Source organism: Hippopotamus amphibius, chromosome 3, assembly GCF_030028045.1.
Source record: "Hippopotamus amphibius kiboko isolate mHipAmp2 chromosome 3, mHipAmp2.hap2, whole genome shotgun sequence".
NCBI lineage: Eukaryota > Metazoa > Chordata > Mammalia > Artiodactyla > Hippopotamidae > Hippopotamus > Hippopotamus amphibius.
In genome coordinates, this window is record NC_080188.1 from 121,486,370 (window position 1) to 121,498,427 (window position 12,058).

The 12,058-nt window shown below is 47.4% G+C and overlaps 1 protein-coding gene across 1 annotated transcript; it reads left to right on the plus strand.

Moving 5' to 3' along the window:
- The first annotated feature begins 2,187 nt into the window (after positions 1-2,187).
- On the plus strand, positions 2,188-10,785 carry LOC130849973 (pregnancy-associated glycoprotein 2-like). Its single transcript, XM_057729247.1, has 9 exons — positions 2,188-2,246; positions 3,338-3,488; positions 4,449-4,566; positions 4,668-4,786; positions 6,020-6,213; positions 7,132-7,248; positions 8,773-8,914; positions 9,001-9,099; positions 10,633-10,785. The coding sequence occupies exons 1-9, from the start codon at positions 2,194-2,196 to the stop codon at positions 10,783-10,785; spliced, it is 1,146 nt and encodes a 381-aa protein (XP_057585230.1). The 5' UTR covers positions 2,188-2,193.
- Positions 10,786-12,058: the final 1,273 nt, after the last annotated feature.

A 12,058-nucleotide genomic window follows, 5' to 3' on the forward strand; every position in this document is an offset into this window, starting at 1 on the left:
CTCTGCGACTATATCACCAACTTAATATAATTAGGTTCATTTGTCTTAGTTCTCAAGTTCCACAGATGTTTATTTACCTGTTTTTGATTCTGGAACACATTTACATGGTTGCAAAGTCAAACTATAAAACAAGATAAATCTCACTTCTGCCCTGTCCCACACCCATAACTTACAATTTTTATTAGCTTTTGATTTATTCTTCCACTCTTTCTTATTGAAAATAGACATATATGTATATGGAAAAGCAACAAACTCTAAGCACCATTCTGGTTCCTCTTTTTCAAAACTAAACAGTGTACCCTGAAGATCTCACCCATTCCATGCCTCCCTCCATCCCCAATATACCCAATTGTTCAGCTGCCCTATGCCTTATTCAAAGCTCCCCAGTGGATGGGCACTTCAGGTATGTTTCTAATCATTGGGTTTTACAAACAATGTTGCAGTGAATACCTTGTGCATATGTTGCTGTGTATTTTTGTCAGTGTATTCTTGTGAGAAATCCCTAGAAGTAGAATGGCTGAGTTAAATGCTTTTTGTGTGTGTCATTTGCTAGGTGCTGTCAAATCCCTTCCATAGGCATTGAACCACCAAAACCGAACTTTAACAATGTGCAAAAATGAGTAGTAAGGTGCAGCACCCCATGTATCCCCTACCTGGTGACCAGGCCAGATTCCTTTTGTTCTACCTGAGGGACAGGCCTGAATACATCACACGCAGGAATACCTGGGCCCTGGAAATCCTGGAAGGAGCCATAAAACTCCATTGTCTTGACGTTGGCTGGAATAACACTTTAACAGGTAGCTTGTTCATCTTAGGCAGAACAGAAGCTCTGAGTGCTTTTTTCTATCTCTTTTGAGAGAGAAGATACAGAATAATTATTGCTTTCTGTATTTGGCTTGGTAGGAAAAATATTTCAAGGCATGGCTCTCATTGGGGAATGATATTAGATGCTCAGCAAGTGGACACTATTCATTTCATTGGTTTATATGACACTGGTGATTTTCCTTTACAAATGGAAGGGAAATTAACATGCTTAAGTTGCATTGTCTCTTATTCATACAACAAAGATGAATAGAACCCTCTCTCTGTCCCCTCTCTACTCCAGCCTCTAGGGCAGAAATAAAAACCTTCACAGCTGACAGGCTGAATCCAGAACACACTTGTTTTAAGTTTGGCTCACACTATGCTTTGTGAGAAAGAAAAAAAAAATACACGATAACATTTAAAATCAGGGGATTTTACATAAATATCCAGACTTCTGACTTCTCTTGAAATCGTGGCCAACCAGACTGCTTTCCAGCATGGCAGTCGTTGGCTGGAGCTAAGTAGAAGCTGCCCCCAAGGGTAGGGCATGTGCTGCCTGCCCCATGTCCATGATGCCCTCCCAGCCCTTCCATTCAATTATATTGCCTCTTGGGCCATGTGTTTGTGAGAACTACCCTAGACTGTTATCTCCCTGAAGATAAGGACCAGCTCTGTCTTATTCGACTTTAATTTTCTAGCATCTAACTCAGATCCCAGCACACAGGGTGCTCCGTATACGTTTGTTAATGATATGAAGTATCTTGTGGATACACGCATCACATTTCTTCCAGTAGTGAAATTCTGCAGTTGTAATACAACTCTACCCTAGATTTTTGATACAGATTGGCATCATAAGTGCCCCCGATCTGTGCCATCTCTCCCACTACCTAAAGCCACTCACTCGTAGGCCACTGGGCTGCCTCTCAAGACTTCACTTTGCCATTTGACCTCTTTTCCTTCTAGCACCTCTTGTCAAACTGAGGACAGCAATGCACATCTCATTGAATTTGCTAGGAAGACCACATGAGATAAAAAATGTCATGCATGGCCCCTAGGGTTTACTTTTATCCTGTTATTTACTACCCGTGTCTTATCTTCAAATAGGCAAGATTCTTCTCACTCTTAGTTAATCCATGTGGTTCAGTTTGGTTTTGCACCAAAGCCCCAAGGAAGAGATTACATTAGAAACATCTGTGTTCTGAGAATGTTCTAGGTGCACACCCCTAGGACACCAATGGAGGTAAAGATTTTATCAATAGGTTCATGTTGGTTCTCAGATCCATTGGTGGCTCAAAGGGGGTAATTAGGGCAGGTCAGAGCATATATATCTAGGAGCTCTTGGCCACCACTGCATGTTCTTTCTTGAATAATTGCAGCCGGGGAAGAAGTATGAACTGGCTTGGGATCCTCGTGCTGGTGGCCTTCTCAGAGTGCCTAGTCATGTAAGTATGGGGACTGTACGTGGCATCATCTCACTTTCTGTGGTTTTTCTTGTGCTCTTATTCTTCCCTCCATCAAAGTTAGAAGGAAACGTAATTGTTCCCTGACAGTCTTAAAGTTCAACTCACACTTATTAATGAGTACCTTGCCATGGGCACTGAGCAGCCAAAGGATTTTGGGGTCAGCCTGCAGGGTTGGACAACTCTGGGCGTGCAGTCACATCACAACCTACGTGAAAATGGCACTCCTTGGAATTGTCAGTGCACAACACCTGCAACTGTAAGTGTGGTCCAATGGAAGAGCACTTCTCCTGTGTTTTCTTCTAGGTCTTCTCTCTGATCTATCTCCATTTCTTTGTGAATATGTCTGTGTCTTCATCTCTGTTTCTGTTTTTTATCTCTCCATCTAATTGGCTGTCTCTGTGTATGCAGAAATCTCTGAGTTTTTTCTTCATCTTTTGACTCTTCTTTCCTTCTCTAACCTCTTCATTTCCTTATTTATACCACATCTCCTGACATCCTTTCTCATGCCTCTCTTCTGCTTGGGCCCTGGAGAAAGATCAGGAAGGCTACTTCGAGGCTGTTTTACCTCTAACAAGCAGGGTGACCACAGCCAAGTCAGAAACTCCCTGCATTTCAGTTTCCTCCCCTGTAAAAAAGATTTAATGATCTCCCTTCTACCTCCTTCCCAGAGCTTCCTTCAAAAAGGTACAGTGGGATGGCAATAGCAATGGTAATGGCTGTCCTTGTTGAGACTTCCTACATTTCAGGTACTTTATTTCCATCATCTCACTTCATACCAACAACATTCTATATACAGGAATGGGGTTATTACATTCCACCTCTTTACCGATGGGGAAACTGAGACTCCAAATGCTCATTTGGCTTAACTCAAGATTACAGAATGGAAATGGTATTCAAACCAAAGTCTTAGCCCTGCTCTTTGCAGTGTGTCCCGATAATAACAAGACAATCATAAAAATGCTGGGTAAATACACAGCACCATTACAATGCAAGATATGACAGTCATACAATAACATGGACAGATCATTGCTGCCTCTTCTTTGTTTCCTTTTCCCAATGGTCACTGAAAGAATCCCCTTAACGAAGATGAAGATCTTGCGAGAAACCCTCAGGGAGAAAAACCTGCTGACAAGTGTCCTGGAGCAGAACACAGAAGTACGGTCCCAGAATGTCACTGATGACCCCAAATTTTCTCTTCATCCCCTGAGGAACAGCCAGGATGTGAGTGTGTGGGGAGGATGCTGCTCCACAGTGCCCCCTGGTGCTCTGGCCTAGCACTGGGGTTCATTTGGAGAGACCAGGCTGGATGTTGGGGCTGGGGCTCTTGGAGGAAGCAGACACTCTGGGGAACAGGGACCCCATTCCAAGAGAAGAAGGCACTCTCATCCTCAGCTCTTGGTCTGTGGATACTGGGCCCAGAAATGACCAGGTGGCCGGAAAACATCCATTTGTGTTCCAAAGACATGTCATTAGGGTGAGGGAGATTGTCCTTTATGAACTATGTGAGCCACAGGGTTACAGGTGAAAAGCAAGCCATGTCTGATCAAAAGATAAAGCCAACTGCACATCAAGTTTGAAACCCCAGGCAGAGGAAGGTCAGCCCTCTGCAGATCCAAGAAGGACACCAGAAAAAATGTCACTGAGCCCTACGGCCTGTGACGACACAGAAATCTGACACTCTGGTTATTGTTATTGACTTTAAAAAAGGCCTTGTCACTCTTTCAAGAATGCATAGGCCAGCCTGAGGGATAGTCAAAGAGTAAACACATGTCCAATAAAAGGGCCAACTGTGTGGTGTTGATAGGACATGGTCTGAGTTTAGAGGAAGTGCCCTGGGTGACCTAAGTGCGTCACCTGGAGAGGAAAACACTCAGACTGGACCTTAAAGGAGATGCTGGAGAGCTTCTCAAAAGAAGGCTCCTGGACTTCCCTGGAGGTGCAGTGGTTGAGACTCTGTGCTAATACTGCACTGACACAGGTTTGATCCCTGGTCAGAGAAGTGAGATCACATATGGAAAAATAAAAATAAAATCCAGGCACCAGTCTGAGCAGAAGCTGTGAAGGAGGGCGTTTGGAAAGTGATTTCAAGAGACATGGGACACCTGGAGGGGTAGAAGTCAGGGAATTAAGGGTGGTAAGGGTAGCCAGACCTGCCCTAACGACCCCTCCTCGGCCCCATAGCTGGTCTACTTCAGACACATCACCATTGGAACGCCCCCTCAGGAGTTCAGGGTCATCTTTGACACTGGCTCAGCTGACTTGTGGGTGTTATCCATCTACTGCTTCAGTCCTGCCTGTCGTGAGTACCTGACCTGCTCCCCTGCTCTCACCCATCTTATACTCACTCCTCCACCCACCCTTCCTTGGCAGCTGAGAGAAACACATCTCTTGTGTCTGCAGGTGCAAAGAAGCTCTTCAACCCTCACTTGTCCACCACCTTCCAGCACATGAGGGAGTTCTTCAAATTAAAATACGACTGTGGGAGGAGTGTTGGATCTCTTGGCTATGACACTGTTCGGGTAACTGAAAACCAGAAGCTGAGTCGTGACTGGCCCTGGGAGCGACCTCTTCTTCCAAAACACATGCAGGATCAAGTGGATGGGGCTGTCTTTCCCAACATCTCCTAGTGGCTGACCCTCACCCTGCAAAACTTGTCCCTGTGGAGACAGCATTTCTGCTGACACACAAACTCCCAGAATGGCTAACCCTGAGTGTGGCTTGGGGTGGGACTTTGCAGCTCCTTTGCCCATGAGCCACTCAAGGTTCATTTTGCTGGGAACAGTGAGAGACAGGGAAAAAAATACCCACTTTTCTATTCTCAGACTGTTCCAGGCACTTTCATGAGTACAACATGTTTAATCCTGCAACAACCCCACACAGCAAGTACTATGATTAGCTCCGTTATATAGAGGAGGGAACTGAGGTGCACAGCACCAGGGCCTTGTAAATGTCAGGCATGTGGTAAGCGGTGGAGCAGGGCTGGCCAGTCAGGATTCATGCAGGCGTTGGATATTTGGGGCGAGAATAAAACGGATTTTGGGCTCTTGGAGGCAACTGAGGGCTTCAGGCATCTGGGCAAGGGAAGCAGCAGACCACAGATGTGGGAATGGCCTGATAAAATGGTTCTCACTCTAGGGGGATTTTGAGAGTCCAATAAAATCTATGGCCTTCCTCCCCCAAAAGGTCTGAGTACTCTATCTCTCTCTGTGTGTGTCTCTCTCCCTCTATCTCTCTCTGTCTGTGTCTCTCTCTGTAAAGCACCCATATCCCCAATAGCATGTTTCCCAGGCAGAATTTTCATAAGAACCGTGTTAGTAACACTATGTAATGGGCTGGTGTATTCCTGGGCAGGTGCAGAATCCACAATGCAGTGCAATGAATTCAGTCCATTTCTGTCATCTGATCACAGTGATGTCAAAGACAAGACTACGCTGCTATCCACTCATTTTGTCCTCAAGTGGAAACCATTTGGTTCTGTCCTGAGTCTCAGTTTCCCCACCTGTACAAAAGACATGAGGCCAATTTGACTCACTTCTGATGGTGTGTGCAGGAGGATCAGGTGTTGGTTAAAATCCACAGCCCTGCACAAATGGAACCTGACTTCCTGTCCCTACTTGGTCTAACCATCGGAGGTCAACTCAGGGCACAGACAGGCCCCAGGTCTTCTCTGTGGTCATCATGGCATCTGTACCCCAGGCCAGTCCCAACCCATATCCTAAACTTTAATGTGGGAACCCTCTCTTCTCCCACAGATCGGGAACCTTGTCGACCTGGGCCAAGCATTCAGCCTGAGCGAGAGGCAGATTGGGTTTGGAAATAAACCCTTTGATGGCATCCTGGGCCTGGGTTACCCCAGCATCGCCCTTGAAGGGATCACCCCCGTCTTTGACAACCTGAAGACACAAGGCGTCATTTCTCAGCCTGTCTTTGCCTTCTACTTGAGCAAGTAAGTCTGACCTGGACAAGCATTCACTCCAAATCAGCTGTAAGATCCTTTCAGTTCATGAAAATGTTTAGACCACCTAATCCAGAAGTTTCCTGAGAAACTGTCTACGCAACATAACTATGACCCCAGGACCACATCTGGCCCTGCCACTGGTTTCTCTAAACAAAGTTTTATGGGAACAGAGCCATGCTCATGGGCTCAGGGGCAGTGGCTTGGTTCAGGGCAAGGAAGCAACAAGGAGAGCAATGGAAGGTGTCAGGATACAGGTTGGAGGAAACAGCAACGAGACTTGCTGATGAATTTGATATGGAAGGAAGGAGAGGGATGGTGGAATGTTTACTTCCTCAGGAACATATAACCAGGAACCCAGGACCAGCTACACAATTCACAGAAGCCAGTGCAAAATGCCAATTGGGGACCTCCTCTTCACCAAGTATTAGGAATTTTAAGACAGGGATAGCAAATGTGTGCATCCCTGCTGAGCGTGGGGTCCCATGGATGGCACAGCTCAAGGTCCGTGAAGCCAACCCTGAGTTAGCCTGAACCCATGCCCTTAGTGTCTTCCAGCCTTGGCTTTTCTGAATAATGACAGGATTCACAAATGGGAGGCCAGACCTCTCCAGCACAGTGTCCTCTGATATTATCTCTGAGGACTCCTGTTGCTGGAGAGGATCAGGCTCTCTTCAGAAGGGTGAGTGGTCAGAGCCCAGCCAGGCTGCCAAGCTTCAAACTTCTTCTGTGCCATTAACTAGTTGGTGAATGGCCTTGGTTGGGTACTCAATCCCTCCGTGCCTCAATATCCGCATCTGAAAAATGGAGACCATACTATTGCCTCTGATGGGTAGATAAGTACAGCCCTCAGACAGTGAGTGGCATTATTCTCCAACAAGGAGCCCTCCCACTTCCTTCTCTCCTCAGTGGGAAGGAAAATGGCAGTGTGGTGATGTTTGGCAGCGTGGACCACAGCTACCACAGAGGAGAGCTCAAGTGGACACCAGTGTCCCAAACCAGCTACTGGCAGATATCCATGAACCGGTAAGCTTCTCCCTTTGAGGGTCACCCCAAGTTATACTCCCACATGTGCACATGCACACATACAGACACACACAAATGCACGCACAGACACACAGTCACACACACATACACATAGGCTCCACCCACAAAGACACATATAAACACACATTGGCACACTTATCAATGTGTACAGGAACACAGATACACACCCAAACTCACACACAGACACACACACAAACAGACACACAAATACACAGATACACACACATCACATGGGCTCATTATCACCCCAGGACTCCATCTCAGGGCCCTGACCAGCATCCTGAACAGGGTCCAGAGAGGTGTGTGCAGCCCAGAGAGGGCTGCACCCACTGCGCATTGAGGCAGGTGACATGGTTAGAGGACCATAAAGTGCAAGGAAAAGAGGATCAGGGAGCAATTCACCAGCATAAACAGGGTTCTCATAAGATAACTAATTGTCCAGGGCTACCCAGAACTGAGGAAGTTCATATTAAACAAAACTGCCAGTTTAAAAACAGGGAAAGTCCTGGACAAACTGGGAAAACTGGTCTCCTTATGGAGACGCTTACCAGCACTGGTGAGAGCTTGGTTGGATTCTTGAGACCTGAAAGCAACTCATACAAACCCCCTACACATTGCCACCCACACCCATAATCCTGGGCATACAGTGGGGCAGGGGCTGTGACAGAGATAATCAGGAAGCTGGTATCAAGGAGTGGCCCGAGAACAAGGGACACAAAATGCTGGGATTCTGTGTGATACCCTCAGACAGAAGCTTACGTATCCTTTGGAGGCTTCCTGGGCTAACTTGGTAATCACCTGCCCAGTATTCTCAGTGTCACCCAGGTGAGGGGGAAACAACCTCTCCCAGGGCAGCCTGTTTTTCCCCCCTCTACACTATGAGCATCTGTTGTCCCAGAAAACGTCCACCTTCACTGTGTGATCAGACACCAGACACAGGTCTCTGGTTACTGCTCATTCATTTCTTCATTTACTCACTCACTCATTCATTCATTCACTCCACAAACATACATTGTGCATCCACTGTGTGCTGGGTACTTGAGGGAGGCACTGAGAATACAACTTGCCCTCACGTCTAGTGAGGCAGAGGTACATGAAATGAGTCACATGCATAATGAATTACCACTTTCGCACATGCTACAAATGTGGAAGGGTCTAGATAGTGACCAAGACAGGAGCCTGATCTAGTCTGGTGAAAGACTTCCCTGAAAAGGTGACATTTAAGCTGGAACATGGAAGAGGAGGATAAATTAGCTAGGCAAAGCGGTGGGGATCTTTTTAGGAAGGCGACCAGCACATGCCAAGGTCCTGAGGCACAAAAGAGCATGGTGCATTCAAGAACTCAAAGGAAGTCAAAGAAGATTACATGAGCAGAGCAAAGGAAAACAGAGTCAGGGCAGCAGCTGAAGGTCTGTTCTGGAGACAGTTGGGGTGGGAGGGGTACAGTTCTGGTGGGAGATTTAAGAGTGATCCTGGTGCCCGCTTTTTCCCACTGTCTCTCAGCATCACCATGAAAGGGATGGTTGTTGGTTGTTTCAATGGCTGCCAGGCCATTCTGGATACCAGGACCTCATTTCTGGTTGGCCCACCTAGACTGGTCACTACCATCCAGAAGCTCATCAACGCCACACCTTCGGGTGGAGAGGTGAAGGGACATGCCACAGGGTCACTCTGGGGTTCTCCACACATCAGGGATCAGCTGGGACAACCTCTCTCCTCTTTCTCTAACAGTACGAGGTTCCATGTAGCTCTGTCACACAACTGCCTACCTTCACTCTCAACATTAACAGCAATGAGTATCCAGTGCCCATTCAGGCCTACATCCAGGAGGTGAGGGGACAACCCTGGGCACTGGTTCCCAAATCTGGGACTGGCAGGAACCCTTGGGCTGCTGCTAGGGGGGGAGGGGCACCTCTGCAGGGCAAGCCACACCCCTGCAGATGCTGCCGAGGCCCTGTGGTTAGTACAGTGCCTCCCACAATAGTAACCACCTGAGAGCAGAGTCTGGGACACCCAACATCCTGGAATAAATGGAGACACAACCCCTTTCTGGTATTATGCGAGGCACAGGGAGAGGGGAACACTAAGGGCCTCTGCCCTCAAAGAGCTTCAGTTCTACCAGAGCCCTCAGATGGATAAACACGGAAAGTCAGCTCAACAATCCCTGAAGTAGACCCAGTGACAAGTGGCGTTGGCAGGGGACAGTCTCAGTGTGTTGTCCCAGCATAATGATGAACAGTCCCCCTTCCCATATCAAAAGTGTCCTGGTTGGGTGATTGATTACCTGGTTCCCCTAGTCCTTAGCTGCAACTTCTGCTTGCTAAGGCCTAGTTCACCCTCTGTGAGTTGGGCAACCAGACCCCTCTGTGGGGATGTTGGATGCTCACATGTGAGTAAAGGGTGCCCAGTGACTGCAGCAGCCCCAGGACACGGTTGAGGGTTCATGTCAGCTCCTTGTGGGAGTTCACAGGAAGCTGATGGGCTCAAAGAAGGCTTTGAGGAAGACAGGGAATTTCAATAATTCAAATCCCCCAGCCTCATGGAGGCATGTGGTGGCCTGCCTGGTTTGAGGCAAATCTGCAGTAGACAACATGCAAATAGAACATTTGGGGGATGTGCCAATATGTGCAGCAGACAGATTAGGGGTGGTGAGGGCTACAGACAAGGGGAGCACCAGGGTAAGTCACCCAACCCAGCCTGAGTGTCCAGGGAGGGTGAGAGGGTGAGTGTGGGTCCAGGAATTCTTCCCAGAGGGACTGAGCACAGTTTTAAAGAAAAGCTTGTGGAAAGAGGGAGAAGAAAAGGCATTCTCTGCAGAGAAAACAAAGGGCATAAGTCAGAAGGAAAAACAGGAGAACTAAGAGACATTCTTGTTTTTGTTTTTGTTTTTGTTTCTTTACTGTATTGAAATATAGTTGATTTACAATGTTGAGTTACAGCAAACTGATGTACAGCAAAATGACTCAATTATGGAGATACATATAGATAAATAGAAATATATATAGTTATATAGATATATACTCATTTAGTTATTCTTTTCCATTATGGTTTGTCATGGGATTTTGAATATATTTCCCTGTGCTATACAGGAGGACCTTGTTGTTTATCCACCCTCTATGTAGTAGCTTGCATCTTCTAATCCAAAACTCCAATACTTCCCTCTCCTACCCGCCTCCTTCAGGGTAACCACGTCTTGGACGCTCTTGTTCTTGGATGGGCACCCCCCCTTACTCAGCTTCTAAGAGAGCCACTTGTTTCTTTCTAAAGAAGGGACATAAAACTCAGAAGTTGCTGCCTCTGGATAATGAGGAGGGTGGCAAGTAAGGGTTCAAGCTGACTGGGGTGTATTCCCATCTCCCCCAGAATCTCCGGGGCCGCTGCCTGAGCACTTTTCAACATGAAACACTCCAATCAAACGACACAGAGACCTGGATCCTGGGTCACGTCTTCCTGAGGCTGTATTTCTCAGTTTATGATCGGGGAAACAACAGGATTGGCCTGGCTCCTGCAGTGTAAATGCTGGGGCTGCTTCAGGGATCAATCAGGCCCACTCCAAACACACACTCACTCACATATAGGGCATTCCCACCCAGGGATGGTGGTGGACTGTGTTTGGGGCTCTGCAAAGCTCTATTCTCAGTAAAGAATAAAGGATTCCATACCCATTGCTGTTTATACGAATGGGTGCCTCTCTTTGGGTTCAGCAGATGTTTCATAATTGGGCAGGATCTAGAACCTGGTGTGAAACACTACTGGGAGAAGCCCAACTCCAACTGGGTTCATGGAAAAGGGAGAATTTTTGGAAAGACACTGGGGAATCTGGGAAACAGACACCAGAGCAGATGCACACATCTCAGTGAATGGACTCAATAAATCAGAAGCCATCAGCTTACTTTTTCTCTCCCTCCCACTTTCCCTACTCTCAACTTTGATTCTCTTAGCCTGACCGCTTTCTTCCTTCAGGCTTCTACGCATATGTCCCCAAGGGGTCTAACCCGCAAGAAAGAAGCTGAGAAAACATCAGGGTACCAGGGCGGCCTCTGATAGATCCAACTAAGATCACGTGACCAGCCCTAGACAAACCATCCTGGCCGGGCGCATGGAGTATTATATTTGACTTTACTTGGTTACTTGTCCATGCCCAACATGATTGAAAGTTTCCCACTGCATCATGGGACTGGAGCTGGGGAGAGGCAGTCCCAAAGAAAGTGGCAGGAGATTGTGTTACACCATGGAAAACATAGTGACACCACCACCCACTCTGCCACCTCCTCACTCATAGGGATAATAAGGGGTAATAAAAATAGATTCTGTTCTTCCCATCTCAGAGGACCTTTGGCAGTGGCCTTCTTCTCCAGGGGGTTTCTGGGTGAGACCCTTCAACTTGAGATAGTTCCGCTGGTCCCCACCCTCCAAGCACCAGCTCTCGGCCACCCACACCTGCAGCGTCCTTTCCAATCCGACTTCCCAAGTGACAGGCCATGTGAATCCCTGAGCCAGTCCCACCCCTCCAGGACATGGGATGTTGCTTCCTTTTGCCTGCAATGCTATAGGGGAGGGTCCCACTCATGTAAAGGGGGGCACAGGGTGCACAAAGCCTTCAGCCTTTCTGAGCATTCTCTAGGGACAGAGCTACAAACCATCTGGCTCAAGCTGCCATGGTTTGGCACATTTCGAGCAGAAACATCACACTTTCTCACCTGGAGACCATATGCAGAGGCCCAGGCTATGGACAGCAGGGTCAGAGGTGGAGGGAGTCTCAGATGAGACAAGGAACAGGAAAGAATAC

Bases quoted from the DNA above. Each gene is read 5' to 3' on its own strand.
- LOC130849973 (XM_057729247.1), top strand. From the start codon at position 2,194: ATGAACTGGCTTGGGATCCTCGTGCTGGTGGCCTTCTCAGAGTGCCTA. The intron at 4,787-6,019 runs GTAACTGAAAAC...CTTCTCCCACAG, and splicing joins TTGGCTATGACACTGTTCGG to ATCGGGAACCTTGTCGACCT. The intron at 6,214-7,131 runs GTAAGTCTGACC...TTCTCTCCTCAG, and splicing joins TTTGCCTTCTACTTGAGCAA to TGGGAAGGAAAATGGCAGTG.